Below are 18,168 nucleotides of genomic sequence, written 5' to 3'. Positions count from 1 at the left end.
GAAAGACACCAAGGTCTTGTCTGACCTATAATATGGTTTCCGGGAAGGATTAGGGACTACAGAGCAGAGTCTAAACTTAGCAATTATAATTGTGAAATACACTAGAGCGAAGAAGGGAAGATTATATCTGGCCGTTGTGGACCTCACAGCGGCCTTTGACTCGGTGAGACATGGTAAACTGTGGGAGGTCCTTGTAGCCTTGGGGGTGGACCTCAACATTGTAGCCTACCTGCAGCAACTGTATAGCGGTGCCTCTGCCAGGGTCCGTTATGGTGTGGATGGGGAGTGCAAAAATGCTTTTCCCATTAGGAGGGGGGGTCAGGCAGGGTTGTGTCCTGGCCCCTTTCTTTTTTTTAATTTATATATCACTGGACTGGGAGACAAGCTGCTTAAGACGGATCAAGATTTTCCACAAGTTGGCGGTCGTTCGAATCCCTCGTTACTGTATGCGGACAACACAGTCTTAATGGCTCGCACACAAAATGGGCTTCAAAGGGTTTTAGACAGTTTTAATGATTTTATGATGAACTTGGGCCTAAGTATCAACATTTCTAAAACCTTTGTTATGAGCTGTGGCCAAGGGGTTCAGAGGGCTACGGTAAGGGAGATCTTCCTGGAGGGTAGGAAGATAGGTGAAACAAAAAGCTTCACATATTTAGGCATCTTATTTAACTGCAATGATACATGGATAAAAACGATAGCTACTAAAAAACAACTAGTGCCCTTGCCACCTTCGCAAAAAAGTTGGGTAGGAAGACGCCAGGAGAGCTCCTGCTAATTTATAAGGCAAAATGTACATCTGTGGCAATGTATGGGGCAGGGGTGTGGGGTTTTGCTAAGACCCTGCCTCTACAACTTTCGGAAAATGCGTTTTTGCGTATATATTTTGTCTGTCCCCCGAAGTATACCCTCCTTTGCCTGCCATGAGGAGCTAGGTCTTCCTTACTTATCGGACCTTAAAAAGTTGAGCCAAAAATTCTCTGGCAGAGGGTATGGTTAAATAGAGAGATCATGTTAGACACCTTGAGACTCGAATGGGTTCTGCAGATTCCTTGGGTCAAGTATGTGCAGAGCTTCATGATTGATCTAGGACATCTGGTATAAGTTCCATGTTATCGAAGTCTAGAAAGGGTTTAAAATCAGAGGGTCTTTTATTATTGGGAGAGATAAGAGCAGCAGATGAAACATCTAAACGCTGCGTGATGCAACATTAGTTAACACTTACGTGCTTAGGGATGGAGCCATACCTGACTTTTGTACCCAGTTGCTTTGACAGAATGCTTTTAACTAGATTTAGATTGGGCACTGTCCATAGATTATTGTCTATCCCTAAATTGAATGATTGGTCACAAATTTTGTTGCCCCGCCCCTGTGATTCACAATCTACCCAGTCCACAATTCATGTAATATTTTTTTGCAAATTTTATGTGTTACTAAGGAAAGTTTGGATACTGCCTCTCTTTAAAAGTCAAGGTTTTAGTCAGTGCCGCCCAGCATTAATCCGACTCCAGTTTTGGGAGAATGAACATATTGCCTGGAGGATAGCTTTGTATCTGAAGAAAGTGCTCCGGCTTAGGAAAACTATGATATTTGAGGATTGTTAATAGCTGGGTTTTTATTGACTGAGGACGGTGGTTTTAAATTTATAATGTTTGCTAGTCTATCTGAAATTTGTGAAAAATATCTGTTTTAATTTTTTTGCTATTTGTATTTTTAACTGTGTGTCTTATGTGCTTTTATGATTGTCCTATGAACCGTCGAATAAAGCTTTCCTTGATTGACTTGAACCCACCCAAAAGGTTGGGCTTATACTTGTTAGGTGATTCGTTACCCTAAATAGGAAAGCACCACACACAACACGAGACCTGCATACCTCAATCAACGGCTTCACTTTCACCAACCCACCAGACTACCTCGCTCAGTATCACTCTCACTCGCACACACACCACACATCCAGATGAGCAGAACGGGAGGTCAATCATTCTCCGACCAAGACAGCAAATCCTGGGACGCCTCCCCCAACACATCAGGGCCTCCTCCTCGTTTCTTGAATTCCACAAGAAGCTGAAGACCTGGCTTTTCAACTGGTCTTCTTGGGGACCGTTGTGGCTGCCCATATTCAGGCCCCTCACCACACGCCTACACTCACCTACTCGGCCCCTGGATGCCCTCAAGGGTCACAAGCAGCGCTCTACAAATCCACCTTACATTACATGACATTTGTTACACTGTCGTTTAAGGGGAGGTAAAGGTCATTGCTGAGGTGAGCATGTGGTGTGGCATCATTTATAATGCCTGGATGCCTTGTTGAGGTGAGCATGTGGTGTGGCATCATTTATAATGCCTGGATGCCTTGTTGGGGTGAGCATGTGGTGTGGCATCATTTATAATGCCTGGATGCCTTGTTGAGGTGAGCATGTGGTGTGGCATCATTTATAATGCCTGGATGCCTTGTTGGGGTGAGCATGTGGTGTGGCATCATTTATAATGCCTGGATGCCTTGTTGAGGTGAGCATGTGGTGTGGCATCATTTATAATGCCTGGTTGCCTTGTTGGGGTGAGCATGTGGTGTGGCATCATTTATAATGCCTGGATGCCTTGTTGAGGTGAGCATGTGGTGTGGCATCATTTATAATGCCTGGATGCCTTGTTGGGGTGAGCATGTGGTGTGGCATCATTTATAATGCCTCGATGCCTTGTTGAGGTGAGCATGTGGTGTGGCATCATTTATAAAGCCTGGATGCCTTCTAGGAAGCAGTATGTTTAACATCAGACCTGACTCTGCCTTGGAAAGGACTGTATGTTGTACATGAATGTTTCTCAAAGTCTCACGTTCACAGGACTGCCACACAGCCGAAGGTGTGAAAATTGGGGAGGGTTGTTCGGAATAGCCTGGTATTTGTTTTGTAAACTTAAATCATCAAGTGTTTAAAAATTCTTTTTTAAACTACAGTTTTTGTTCTTCAGGCATGCAGATGGGTCAATCAAGTTCTGGGATGCGTCTGCCAGTAAGTTGAAAGCCTCTTTATTTCATTATTGTAGTAATAAGTGTTTTTTCTGATATTGAGCATATTGTACTCTGTTATAAACAACCATTTGCAAAGCCAATAGGTCTCAGCTTTACAAGGACAAGCTACTGGATTTACTCGTGCTTTTTTATACAGTGGTATTCACAAGCAGACGCTTATGTTATGATGTCTTTGCATGCATGCGGACGCGTAGCTGGCAATCTTGCAATGGGTTTTCGATTAAAAAGAATCAATTTAAGATGGTCATTGATGCATAAGCCTGCCTCATGATGCCCAAACATGCATGTGTGTGTCATGAGACATGTACACAAGTGAATCATAAGGCATGCGAGTGACGCACGGCAATCATTTAGTCATTTTTAATTTACTGTTCAGGTATGCCAAACGGGCATCTTAGAATGGTAAATTAAAGTAAAAAGAAAACAAAAAGCAAAGTGTGCACCAGTGGCAACGAAAAAAATGACCAACTCGGTAGCACTTTGCAGATACTGTCTTGTTAAGAATGAAGATTACATTAAAAAATTGACAGCAGAAAGGGGAGCCACAAGGAGGGAAGGGGAGAAACAGCACCTAAGGAAAAAGAAGAACACGTTTTAGAGAGAGTAAGGAAGCATATGAACTCTCATGGAGAGCTGAATGCTAAAGTCAGCAGGGGAAGAACCCTGTCCCATCCATTCCGAAACTGTCAGGCCAAAAAATCCCTATGGGTGGGACAAACAAGAACAGAGAGGAAAACCGTTGAATCGGGGGCAGAAACCTGAGGTAGAGAACAGAGCTAACCAATCACGAGCAACCGGCGGATCCACAACCCACTCTAAGCATATGTTATGTATTGGAAGCAATATATCTGTCAACATCCAGCTAAAGGTCTCTGTCACGAGACCTAAAAACAGTAATAGTCGCCCTGGATTCAAAACGACTCCCTGCGTCTGCTGGCAAAGCTACTGCTGGGCGTATGCGCTTCGTTAACAGCTGGAACAGATCTTAGATCAGTATCCATGGGCGTGGGTAGATAAGCTTTCTAAAGCATTGTCTGACTCTGAGATCAAGCCGTTACGTTTCCACCTGAATTCAATCTTAAATGTTCTTGCAGATATTAATGTAGCTGTTAAGATATCTCTTACTTCCCCTTTGTTTCACGAAAAATGAGATCCAAGTGCTCCAACCAGATATTTATTCTATTATATTTTTAAATTATTTCTTGGCTCTCCTGTGATATTCAGAATTGCACAGCCTTGCATGTGTTGGGATGCCATAAATTCAATCTGTTCATTCCAGAATGTAAGAATGTCACTGCACTGCATTGTTTACAGGTCCCTTTGTGGCGATCCTCCTTCTTATTCCGCAAATACAATCTTTTCTTTCTTGACAGCGGCGTCAGAAGACTCCCATAGTGACACTCATTAGCTCTTGTACACAGTTCTGCAAAGCCGACCAGGGAGCAAGGCACTTGTTTCAATGTCTGGGTCCAGAGAGCTTACGCGGGATCATTTCTTGACAATTGTACAATAAGAAAAGAGTGGGCTCTGCGTCAACCACCTTCAGCCCTTGGCTTTCATGTGTCTTTCATGGTTTGACATTGCTTGGACAGGCTGTCCCTCAAACCTTCGGCATAAGGCTTCAAGTAGATCTTTTGTTAGACTGGAACCAGTGTGTTTATTCATGTATTTCATGTCCTGGCATGACAGCATTTAAGTTGCTAGTTTATAGTTTGTTTTGTTTAGGAAATGTGTGCTACTTGAATATATTAGCGTGTTGTGCTACTCTCGAATCAATCCCCTTTGTGCGTTTATTTGTTTGTACTTTTCTGTCTTGACAATGTGCTAATTCTGCAATCATACTTCCTTGATTGGAAAAAGTCACGTGACTCCAAATGTTGTTGATCTTTAGCTTTTGAAACGATGCATCATCACACTTTGATTCTCGTGGCTAGAGTAGAATAAATACTTTTGCAAGAGGGTCAAAGGCCGTCAGGAGGCTTACCGATGCAAGTGTGGTGAGACGCCATCCCCCCATGCTTTGACCATTCAGCACCTTTTCTACCTATCTATGTTGCCCGGTACCCCCGAGTCAGTCCTTTACCCCAAGTCATTTGGCTCCTGTGTTGTTGTCTTATGTCGGAACAGTTTGGTGAATCGTTTAGACCAATGATTCTGTAGATGTTGCAAAACTTAAAGACGGTTCCACAGTTGCTACTGCAGTTGGTGCTGTTGACGCCCTTCCCACCTGAACGTTATGACCAGGACTAGCTGTTGTGTTTATGATTTATGTGCACCTAAAGTTTCATACCAGAGGGAAAGTTCCACTGCAACCAGCCCAGTGGTAGCACCAGGTGCCAGCGGTTTGTGACCCTGATGCTTTTGGTGATCAGTTGGGGCAGGAGTTGGCCTAGTGTTGCTCTGCTTCCAATGGTCCTTTGTCACTGAGCATCAGTGTTCACCGGCCTGTTGAACCGCACTCTGGAACTTTAAACCACTCTTTTTGCTCCCTAGAACCAAAATATTTCTGTGAAAGGTAATCCCAGTTTGATGTGGGTTTTCAATGAGTTCATTACTTTTTGTTGTACTTTGCGAGGCTGCCAATGATCAAACCGCCTGCATTTTCCATCTGGCGCCATCATAACAGGCCAAACGTATTACAGGAGGTTGTACCGTGTTCATTGTTGAGAAAAAGCATCAGTTTGTTTTTAACACTTCTAATTGCATCACTTCAAAGTTGTAGTGTGTCCAATGGAAATCAACTATGTACAGTGTTACTGTGAAAGGTCACACTATAAATTGTGTCATTTTGAACAAATCAACGAAAAATGACTGTAGCAATCACCACCAAGTTTAACTGTTGACATTAAAAAGATGTAATCATAGAGGTTAACCCTTTACCTCATCCCCTTTACCCTGTACCCAAACCATTAACCCTAACTAGTTATCCCTTTACCCTTAACTATGTAACGTTTACCATAACCCTCTTAACTAAACCTCTATGCCCTTAACCATATACCTCAACCCTGTACTCTTAACAGCATACAACATAAACTGAAACCTATATCTAGAACATTTAACCCTATACCCAATCCCCTTATTCTCAACTCTAATCCCATATCCTTAACGTCTGTACACTATGCCCTCTACTCTTAAACTTAACACCCTACTCATGACACCTATACTTAAACCCTTAACCTGTAAATTATGTAACATACGCCCTATAAGTTAACATTAACACCCCAATGCTACAGTATCCTGAATGTCTCACCTGTAATCTTAAGCAGATGCCTTAAACCCTACACAATTAGCCCTATATCGCAAGTCCTCATCCCTATACCCCAAACCCTTAACTCTTCGCCCTATACCCCTAACCCATACTCCAAACCCTGTACCCTTAAACATCAACCTCATACTCCAACCCCTTAACCCTATGTTCTAAGACATTGACCCTATGCTTTCAACTGTTCCTAACCCAACCCCTAAACCCATACATCTATACCCTATGTAGACACTTAACCCCCTCACACCTTTCACACTATCCTTACTTCAGTGTATTTTGGGAACAAACAGTGTGCGAAGTGTTCATTTTTCCAAGTATTTTTTGTTTTTAGAATTAATATTTGGGTAGGGCTATTTTTTGGTGTTCATTTCCAACGTTTGAGAAAATACCACTGCAAAGTAACATTTCTCATGCGTTTTAAATCCATTGAACAGGCCCTGGTATTTGGAAGTACTGCCGATATCTTCGAATCCTTCTACTACATTAACATTATCTGCGGCCAACAGCGCGGGTTGAGTCCTGCGTTCTACTGTGTTCTAGATCTACAAAAACCTTTGGAGTCAAATTATGGGCATTTATGTATATGAAGTCCCATAAGATATATACCTCTCATTGGACTTTGAGTTCTTGTGTATTGTTCCTTTAGCAAACTGATACACGTCCAATACCCTGTCCTCCTGGAGATAGCCGTGAGGGTTCATTCAAGCTACTTTTGGAGACCTAAGTGAACACAGGGACATACAGGTCCTGTGGCATAGCAAGGATGCCATTTGCCCTAAAGCAAGGAAGGAAAGTGGGCCCAATGCAGCCCTACTTGGGTATTTCAAAACAGCCATCATTTGGATGCATTGAGGCCCTCACACTCCAGTGCCCCAGTGCCACTGCACCTGCTGCACTAACTGTAGCTGGGTCCTTCCTTCCATCTACCCTTTCTCCCTGTGTCCTTCCTACCATCTACCCTTTCTTCCTGTGTCCTTCCTTCCATCTACCCTTTCTCCCTGTGTCCTTCCTACCATCTACCCTTTCTCCCTGTGTCCTTCCTTCCATCTACCCTTTCTCTCCCTATATTCTTGCATTCTTCCTGAACACCCTCAACCCCTTTCTCTCTTGCTTTGTCTTTATCTCTCGATGCCTTCCACGTTTCGCTCTTCAACACTCTTCGCTCTCTACCTTCTGCCTCCCTGTCCGTTGATCTTTCCGTTCCCCATAGCATCTCTCCCTACACTACTATTGTCTCCTCTCTTGCCTCTTTAACACTTCCTCCTCTGCAGCTGCCCAGCATTAAGTTAAACAATGATAACTATACTGTATCCCGTATTTCATGGCATGAACTTTCAATCAACCACTCAAGCAAAGATAACCTGTTTTCAAGGCACAGGTGACTTTTTGATTTGTCACATGGTACAATTCTTAGACATGGCCATTCAGCAGCCCGGAGACATGTTCATGTTTAATGGGCTGTATTTATCTAAATTAGATTCTTTTTTTATTTTATTACTTGTGTAGATAACTCTTCTTCTGGCATCCCTATTATGATATATGTTATGCTAATTATGACAATCTTAATTGATTTACAATAAGTAGTTATTTTTATTATGCCATCTCTATCTATCCCCTTCACCTCCCCCTCACTCTTGCTCTCCACTGATGCTCTCCTTCACTTCTGTGTGTAGCCCTCCACATGTTTTTCTCTTGTATCACGTGACTCCCTCTTGTAACCCCTCTTCACTTCCCGCTCTGCTGAAGAAAGTGAACCCATTCATCCCAGTGTGTGTCTTCGGGCTGCGGTTCAAGCTCCAGCACTGGGGATCACTTGGCATGGGTGGTGATGGATGAATGGTAGATGAAGGATCATCCCATCTGGGTGATGGGAACGCCTTGTCGATAGCCTCCCAGACTCCACGCTGGCTCCCCCTTGAGGGCATCCTAGGTGCCACAGCAAATATGACCAGGTCACGCCCATCCTGAAGGCTCTCCACGAGCTCTCTTTGCTGGCCGCACCATCTTCAAGCCCAGAGCATCATTTACGAAGCCATCATGAGCAGCGTCCTCGCTGCCTGGTTGACACGCTCGCCCTCTTTGGTTGTTCTCTGCGGACCCGCAGCTAGGACGCCATCAGACCGGAGAGGCGGAAGTGTGAAAGACGAGGCAACGGGCCTTCTCCATTGATGCACCAAGGATCTGGACCGACCCCCTGCATCTATGAGGATTGCCCAATCCTGCTCCAGCTGAGGAAACCGTTGAGGACTTACCTCTTCAAACATACCACATCATGATGCAGTAGGAGTCCCCAAACCAGATCTGGCGCCAATCACTGGACGGCGTATCCTTGCCCTTAACTCTCTACAGAGCACTGCTGCCTTTTGCTATGTTAGCGCTATACAAATGCCACACACACGCATATATATTTACTCTCTCTTACTTTCCATCATTCACCCATGCATTCTACATGTGGCTCTGCAGCCCTTTAGCCCACACTTGTCAGGATTCATCATCTGGCAGCAGGCTTCATGGAGGCTACCTAAGGATGGAGCCGAGGCAGGACCGATTCCCCAAGTCCTGGCATGGCTCGTCCAGTCCAGGTTTTGGATACGGTTTCGGGCGGCTTGTGGTCCTTCATAAGATCAGGGCTTTTAGTCTGAGAATGCAAAGCACAATACGTGGTCTGGACGAGCTAGACACGCGTGGACCTGGGAAACCTGGGAGCGCTGTCATTCTGCCAATGTCTGTACCTTGCTGTCCAGAGACATGTTGGGGCCACATGGGTAATTGCCCGGGCCCTCGCCTTCTAAGAGGCCCCCTGGTAAAGTGCGAGGACATAAACACTTGCCATAGCTGCCAAGGTTTTAGATTGCTTATGTGTGACATTTTCATAATTTCAGTCTAATTATGAGTGACATTCAACCACAATGAGTGACACTTTCTCACGAGAAAAATCAAGCAATGACAAAGGGAACATATACATATTACACCCATTTGAGCAATAAGAAACTGCAATAAGTGCCACATTTATGACACTTAGAGCAACACTTTCTCACAAGGAAAACCGGGCAATGAAGTGCTTTGAAAAGAGCTAAATAGCAGAAATGACAAACGTTTGAGCAATAGGAAGCTCTAAAATCTCCTGAAACTAAAGCAGTACCCCTGTAATGGAAGGTCACTGACCTACAATCTCTTTCTAAGATGACCCTACTGCAGAACACATTAACAGCACCATTATTCATCAGAATTCAGACCCACCATGAGGAAGTTCGCAGAGGGCCTATGCTTAGCCTGACAAAACATCTATCGGGAATACATTTTAGAAACCAGCGCACCTGAAAATATAATGAAATTAAGAAAAAACATAACTCTGGTTGTCAGTGAAATAGAACTAAAATTGGTAGGGCCGCCCAAAAAAGTCAGCCCACACAACTTTTGAGAGACGGCATCGCTTGGACCGAGGGGCAACTAACATCTATGGCCATAAGTGACATCCTAGTAGAGGCGGGGCCCAAATCCAAACACAGCTGAGCATGAAATATAACAAGAATTGAGAAAGACGTGCTGACAACAGAGACCTGGGGCAGAACCGAGGCACACCGGGCTACACCTCACAGGATCATACAGGGCTTTAACATGTCGGTTCCAGTGTGACTCCACCTCACATGATAATACAGGGCTTTAACACGTCAGCTCCAGTGTGACTCCACCTCACATGATCATACAGGGCTTTAACCTGTCGGCTCCAGTGTGACTCCACCTCACATGATCATACAGGGCTTTAACATGTCGGTTCCAGTGTGACTCCACCTCACATGATCATATAGGGCTTTAACCTGTCGGCTCCAGTGTGACTCCACCTCACATGATCATACAGGGCTTTAACCTGTCGGCTCCAGTGTGACTCCACCTCACATGATCATACAGGGCTTTAACATGTCGGTTCCAGTGTGACTCCACCTCACATGATCATACAGGGCTTTAACCTGTCGGCTCCAGTGTGACTCCACCTCACATGATCATACAGGGCTTTAACATGTCGGTTCCAGTGTGACTCCACCTCACATGATCATATAGGGCTTTAACATGTCGGCTCCAGTGTGACTCAACCTCACATGATCATACAGGGCTTTAACATGTCCGCTCCAGTGTGACTCCACCTCACATGATCATACAGGGCTTTAACCTGTCGGCTCCAGTGTGACTCCACCTGACATGATCATACAGGGCTTTAACATGTCGGCTCTAGTGTGACTTCACCTCACATGATCATGCAGGGCTTTAACATGTCGGCTCCAGTGTGACTCCACTTCACATGATCATACAGGGCTTTAACATGTCGGCTCCAGTGTGACTCAACCTCACATGATCATACAGGGCTTTAACATGTCCGCTCCAGTGTGACTCCACCTCACATGATCATACAGGGCTTTAACCTGTCGGCTCCAGTGTGACTCCACCTCACATGATCATACAGGGCTTTAACATACATGTCGGCTCCAGTGTGACTCCACCTCACATGATCATACAGGGCATTAACATGTCGGCTCCTGTGTGACTCCACCTCACATGATCATACAGGGCTTTAACATGTCGGCTCCAGTGTGACTCCACCTCACATGATCATACAGGGCTTTAACCTGTCAGCTCCAGTATGACTCCACCTCACATGATCATACAGGGCTTTAACACACATGTCGGCTCCAGTGTGACTCCACCTCACATGATCATACAGGGCTTTAACATGTCGGCTCCTGTGTGACTCCACCTCACATGATCATACAGGGCTTTAACATGTCGACTCCAGTGTGACTCCACCTCACATGATCATACAGGGCTTTAACATGTCGGCTCTAATGTGACTCTTTCCACTGTGCCCCCTCTGATGCAAAACCATTATCAATACCATTTACATATGGGTTTTCAGCTTTAAAACATGACATTGTAGACTTCCTTACGAGCTTTAGGAGACCGAGAACGGTGAGCTGTACAGGCTCAGTCAGGGCTGTAAAATACATTCTATTTTCAAGTCTCCAGTGCTGTTTAAATGGCAGAGCTCAGCTTGCCGCGGCACCAGCCTGACGCGAGCAGCCAATAAGCAGAGCTTCTACAGGCTCAGTCAGGCTGTATATTTAAAAGATATTTTCAAAAAATAATACAGACCTGAGTGAGCCACGGCCATGACGAGTCATCGGCAGTCTCTTTGTAATGAAGATTGTCTGTGCAGTCTCTCTGTGATGAGGACTCTGCAGCCGCTCTTCGGTCCAGTCGCTGCAGCATGATGCATGAGGCACCAATTGACGTGCGGCACAGGCGCAATGTGAGCAGTGCACGCACGCAAACTAAAGAAGCATAACTGCCGCTCTTTTGCGCCGTGGCCCACCTCACGAGTGACTACCTGTCTCCACTATCGACAAATAAAGTGACACGTTTGAATACGCTAGATTTAGTCCTTGCCTTCCCTACTAAATTCAGCACTGATGGTCTTTTATTTGCCTGCTGAAAGTGGTTGAGGGGAGTAAGCAATTCAAGATTACTCTTCCAATGTAGTCATGCTTAAAAGACCACTGACTCTGACTTCCAGTTTATGGATTTTATTATAAGACAAAAATAATTGAATATATTCACACCTTAATATCAGAGAACATAGATACATGAAAATCAATACAGAGCCAAATCTACGAAGATAGTTCATTCGGCATAAAAGGGATAATGTAATGAACTCCAAAATTAAAATACAACACAGAATGGAAGCAGAATCAAATTCTCTCTTCACTGAGAAGAAAAACAAAAGGTATCGTTCCCTACACTGCTCTCAATGAGGGTCCTGCCTATCTCCCTTGCATCATACCCCAAAGGTGTCAGCACATGATGACGTCCTAAGAAGTACTCACGTCAAATGGGTCAGATAACTTAAGGCTATGGAGCTCGCTCTAAGATGCTCCTTATCCTCCGAAAAATGTAGAAATCTCCCTACTGTATCCCTGCGCATCATACAAAAAGACAAAGTTCAACCCCCCCCCAAAATCCATCACATGATGAAGTGTTCAGGTTGCAATAATTTCAGTAGATTTCCATGGAAGCTTTAAATGAGTTCTTCTTGTCTTCCAGTGGCCTTGGGTTTCAGCTAGGCCAGGCACGCAAGGCATCGTCCCTTTTCACCTTTCAGTCTTCTTCAAAGACATTCCGGGTATCTCCTTAAAGCTAAGAATAACAAGGTTGAATTCCTGCACCGGCAGTAGGATGAGAACATGCTGTTTTTGCATACAAAAAAGGATTTAATTAATTATTTCTTGAGCAACCAAGGAGTTTCGAAACCATCAACAACATGCAGTTCTAGGCCTACAGTGCAGGCAACTTAAACGACACACAGTTACATTACATGATTATAATGTCATCCTGCACATTATGCATACAGGAATTATAATTGTCTCTAATACATATAAAATCCTGCTGCTTGAAGGTCTACACTACATTTCAATACTTATATAGTGTGAATAAATGCATCTTAATAAGCAGAAAACACTACAAATGATAAAATATATGTGAGCACCTTTAAACCATGAGCATAATGCACCCATACAATTTAAAGAGCAATAAGCTCTCTATCACTACAAATTGATGCTATTTCAATGTTGCTTATAAAAACAGCTTCTGTTTTTCGATTTCACAGCCGAATATGCTTAACAGACACCTAGGAGCACATTTACTAAGGTTTGCGCTGGGGAAAAGGTGTGCAAAGTGCTGCAAAGCAGTGCAAACTCCTGCAAGGGCATTTACGTTCCATCCTAAAAGTAATTTTCTGCTGGAGAGGTGCCTTTTTCTGAGTGCAAATAGTACTTTGCACCACTTTGCTTCAAGAGTGCATTACTTGGAGGGATTACAGCAGACACCCCTAGTGTGTTCTTTAGTTTGAAACAAATCCTACTGCAGATAGCCAGACTGGGCTGACGTCAAAAACTGACACCTCGTTGAAGCAGGCACAGACATGGAGACATTTTTTCATTTCTGCAAACATTGCGCACAGTGCATGCCCCCTGCACTTCGCAGCGCATATACAATGAAATGTTCCTGAGTTTGTGTAGGGATAGGATTTTATACTGGAAGGGTATGCGTCCGGTATGGCTCCTATGCTGGCAGCTCACACACACCTCTGCACCACGTTGCAAAGGCTGTGCATTAGCGTGTGGGTACAGGCTGCAGCAGGATATTTGTTGGGTCGAGCCTGTGAGTGCATGCGTTAGCGCATTCGTCTCGCTCGTGAGACACTATTGTTTACATGAATGGCTTGGACCCGCCCATTGCTTACTATTTGTTGGCTCCAGTGTCCTCCTTCTTTGCAGCCTCCTTAATTGGCAAACACAGGGCAGAGTCACTTCCTATTCTTTCAGTGGAGCAGGGACCAAGCACAGACTGATTCAACCTAATCTGTGTCCGTTTGCTGCTCCCCATGTGATTCTGGCACTATTTCTTCCTCCCGCGCCTCCCTCTGCTCCGTCTGGTGGGCCCTCTCTCCTTCCTCGTGTTAATTTCCCTTGCCCGCTCTCCATTGTTGTTGCTGCCTTACCACCCCCATGATACTTCCCGTCCCATCGCTTTATTTTTAACACATTGTTTTTTTTTTGTAAAGATTGTCCTGGTCCCTCGCTTTTGACCTCTATTCTCCTCTGGATGGCGAGCGGGCTGTGTTTTGCCGTCACCTTGAAGAATGTCCATACAGGGTCATCAAAGCGCCCAAAATGCTATGGAAACAAAGTGCTTTTTTATAGTGAGAGGGAACATCTCGGTTCTCAAAGTGAAAACTTTGAAATGGGGTTCATCCATCAGAGTGCAAGTCACAGAGACGCGTGCCCTGGATGTATGCACCGCGCCGGCTTCCCATTCCAGTGATAGGCGAGGGCTGTGAACGCTCAAAGGCCTGGGGCGCCTCGCCGAGCGCCCTGATAAACCCCACGCGCTGTCGCTTTTCATCCTCCCCAGGCTGATTTTGTGATGTGCGTATATCTGGGGCCCGCAGACACTAAGCAGGGCTTATACTGTGGCAAATATTAAAAACTGGGCCCAGGAGAAGAGCAGAGATAACATGGAGATGCAGTAAACGTGTATTATGGGTAATGCTAGCGTTTCATATCAGCCTTTTTAGCATGTCTGTCTTATTTCTCGTACAGTTTACAGGATTCCAAATCAAAAATGCGATCCCGTCTTTTCAGGGTCTATAAATATAAGAAGGTATGGGTAATCCGCTGCGCATGCTCCAGCCACTTCTCTACCGCAGACCTGCCAACTCACACGGCGCCACCGTGTGACACACGATATCGGCTCCCGTCAGGGGCGCAACTAGAGACAAATTTCGGGGGTGGGGGGCTACTGAAAATTTCGGGGGGGGCTGACTCTTTTAGCAATATGCATAGTGTAGATGCAGGGGCTCTAAGAAGGGGTGAAAACACAACAAAGCCTCGTTAACATGTAAAGGGTCTTTTAAAAACCTGTGAAGTACTCAGGTGCGGCTGTATTGAGACGATCGCCAGCCCAGGAAGCTGTCTTAGCCCGGGCTGACACACAACGGGGCTGGGGGCTGAAGCCCTGTGAGCCCAATGGGCCATGCGCGCCTGGCTTCCATCACACAGTATTACATGGTGACAGGCAAAACCAGTGAAAACTACTGTAAATAGTGGATTTCCAGCTCGTTTTCGGAGGCTTTGAACTGTCCATTTCCATTTAGGGGCGTGACAGCGCCCCGGGACCCAGGCACCAGCCTCAGCAAGAATTCTGGCGAGGTGGGTGGCATCGGTGCCTCTTAGGTACTGCTCTGCACCTAGGCCCCACCCCCTCTTCACACAATGAGATTTTTGTTAAAGTTGGCAGGTCTGCTACCCATCTTGGTTTGAAAGTGCATTGTGGTCATTGACTCCACTGCAGCAATAACAGTGCTGTAATGAGTCTGCTGATCCAGGACGCGTAAGTAAGTCGTATTTGTTATGAGTATCAGGCAGGCGCGCAATACCCATTGGGCTCACCGGGCTTCAGCCCCCCCCCGTCGCCTCCTCTGCCCGGGCTAAGATGACACGCACTGAAATGGTGCAAGAAGGCTGCGCATCCGATCCGAGAATGTGATTGTTTTAATGATTTCTGAGAGGCCCAGCAGCCAGAGTCAGACAGCGAGCCTCTGAACAGTTTTAGCGAGTGAACCCCCCTGCTCTGACCTCTTGTTTTCCTTTAGAGTGGCGCAGAGGTGAAATCCTTGCCTGAAGGCAGGGATTTCACCTAAGCACTTGATGGGTTGTGAGCATGGGGTGTGAAGATGTGCACAGCAGGGGGAAGGCATGGCCAGTTAAGGTGATGCTTTTCCTTTGTTAAGGAATTTCTGCTGGCATCTTAGCCCAGGGTGTGCTGTCTGTGCACTTGTATAGATGTGCATTCCATACAAGTGCACAGACAGCAAACCCTGGGCTATGACGCCAGCAGGAATTAATTTACAAAGGAAAAGCTTCACCTGCACTGGCCATCCCTTTCCCCCTGCTGTCTGTGCATTTGACCCACATTGATCTACACAGTGAGACCTTCGGGAGGGGCTGGATGCCAGGACACAGTGCTGCTGATCAGCCAGACTCCCCAGTATAGTATCAGAAGAGCAGGCAGCAGTTTTTTGTGTAAGTTCCAGTAACTTTAATGCATTTTTCAGCACAGCATTACCTACTGCCTGCATATCTAGGTTACTGTGAATGTTGTTCTTGACTTACATACATAGAAACGTCAAAGAGGACAGTCCCCTCCAAATATGCAAATGTAGTGTAAGTTTGTAGTGTTAATTATTTTTGGGGTGCTAGTGGGTAATTTTAGAGTTCAGGGTGGGTGTGGGTTTTAGGGTGCCAGTGAGTAATTTTATGGTTCAGGGTGGGTTACGGATTGGGGTGCCAGGGGGTAACTTTAGGGTTCTGAGCGGGTATGGGTTTTGGGGTTCCAGGGGGGCAATTTTAGGGTAGGTATGGGTTTTGGGGTGCCAGGGGACATTTTAGGGTTCAGCGTGGGTATGTGTTTTTGTGTGCCAGGGGTAATATTAGGGTTGGCAGGTGTGGGTTTTGGGGTGTCAGGGGGCAATTTTAGGGTTCAGGGTGGGTATGGGTTATGGGGTGCCAGGGGGGAATTTATGGTTCAGGGTGGGTATGGGTTATTGGATGCCGGGGGAATTTATGGTTCAGCATGGGTATGGGTTTTGGGGTGCCAGGGGTAATTTTAAGGTACAGGGTGGGTGTGGGTTTTGGGGTGCCATGGGATTAATTTTAGGGTTCAGCGTGGGTATGTGTTTTATAGTGCCAGGGGTAATTTTAGGGTTTAGGGCAGGTGTGGGTTTTGGGATGTCAGGGGGCTATTTTAGGGGTCATGGTGGGTATGGGTTATGGGGTGCCAGATGGGAATTTATGGTTCAGCATGGGTATGGGTTTTGGGGTGCCTGGGGTAATTTTAAGGTTCAGGGTGGGTTTGGGTTTTGGGGGGCAAGGGGGAATTTATGGTTCAGCCTGGGTATGGTTTATGGGGTGCCAGGGGTAATTTAAGGTTCAGGGCGGGTATGGGTTTTGGGGCTCCAGGGGGGTGATTTTAGGGTTCAGGGTGGTATTGGGTTTTGGGGTGCCAGGGGGTAATTTTAGGGTGTGGGGTGGGTATGGGTTTTGGGGTGCCGGGGAGGGATAATTTTAGGGATAGGATGGGTATGGGTTTTGGGGTGCCAGGGGTAATTATAGATTTCAGGGCGGGTATGGGTTTTAGGGTGTGAGGGGGTTAATTTTAGGGTTCAGCGTGGGTATGTGTTTTGGTGTGCCAGGGGTAATTTTAAGATTCAGGGTGAGTATGGGTTTTGGGGGGCAATGCATCAAACTAACAAAAATGTGTGCTTTAATTGTTGTCCAGTTTCAAATGCAGAATTCACCACATTTTTTTCTCAGCTTGACCTGAGCATTAACCGATCCTGATTATCTGCCATTTTAGCTCTGCCCCATTGATTTACATTAGCCACGCCCCTTCATCTGCCATGTTAGCCCCCCCCCGAAATTAAGACCTAGTTGCGCCCCTGGTATCAGGAGCATCGGGCGGGAGCTGCCGGCAGCACCTCAACTGTCACTCGTCCCCGCGTTCTGCTTTTTGAATCCTCATGACACATGTCGTGCAAAGCAATGCATCGCGCCGCGAGCCTCATGAGGCAGACTCCTACAAGTATAAATACAACGAGTGCCTTAACACTGTGGCTACAAGAAAACAGCAATAGTCAGCAGCGTCATCTTTTAACCCCAAGGCTCGTTAAGGAAAACCGCAGCTGTTTCTCTTCTTTTCTGGGCTACATTTACATTCTGTTCACACCTTACAACATGTACTGTTGAATGAATGAATGAATGAAAGTTATTTATATAGTGCACAGCTACTCCAGGAGTGTCTGTAAAGTAGAAGTTACTAGTCGAGAAGAATCAACCTCAGGCGTGAGTTGTAATCCAAAGTAGAAGTTTAATCCAGCATTTCCAGCATTACACGGGAGTGCCACTGGCCAGTAGCAAGCACAGCATTAGACTGACCAGTAGATATACAGTTTCAGTGCAACACTAGAATAACAGACATTGCATCCTCGAGAGATGCACACCTCAAACATAAACATGTTTGAAAGAACACTCTCTTTCGAGGATGCAGATCATGGAACACAGGATGTTACAGAACGCATGAGTTGACACGAGCAGTGACAATAGTAGAAACAGAGGATGTACAATACCTTACATCATCTCCCTTTTTATAAAGGAGAATAAAAATTAAAAGAACAAATGAACTATGACATATAAAAATCCTTGAACCTAGAAGGAAAGGAACAATTACGATTTGGTCTAACAGATTCATACCTTGCACTTAACATAGAAGA

At 45.5% G+C, this 18,168-nt stretch overlaps 1 protein-coding gene across 5 annotated transcripts in view; it reads left to right on the top strand.

Moving 5' to 3' along the window:
• The window catches only part of STXBP5L (syntaxin binding protein 5L), a 1,891,501-nt gene that overhangs the window by 1,132,657 nt on the left and 740,676 nt on the right, over positions 1-18,168 (top strand). For all 5 annotated transcript variants that reach the window (XM_086935625.1, XM_086935622.1, XM_086935624.1 and 2 more), the window contains exon 14: positions 2,968-3,008. In XM_086935625.1, the coding sequence (XP_086791751.1) occupies positions 2,968-3,008 (41 nt within the window). The remainder of the gene's footprint in view (positions 1-2,967; positions 3,009-18,168) is intronic.

This window comes from Lissotriton vulgaris, chromosome 8 (genome assembly GCF_964263255.1).
Source record: "Lissotriton vulgaris chromosome 8, aLisVul1.2, whole genome shotgun sequence".
Lineage (NCBI taxonomy): Eukaryota > Metazoa > Chordata > Amphibia > Caudata > Salamandridae > Lissotriton > Lissotriton vulgaris.
This window is presented reverse-complemented; position numbering and strand designations above follow the sequence as displayed.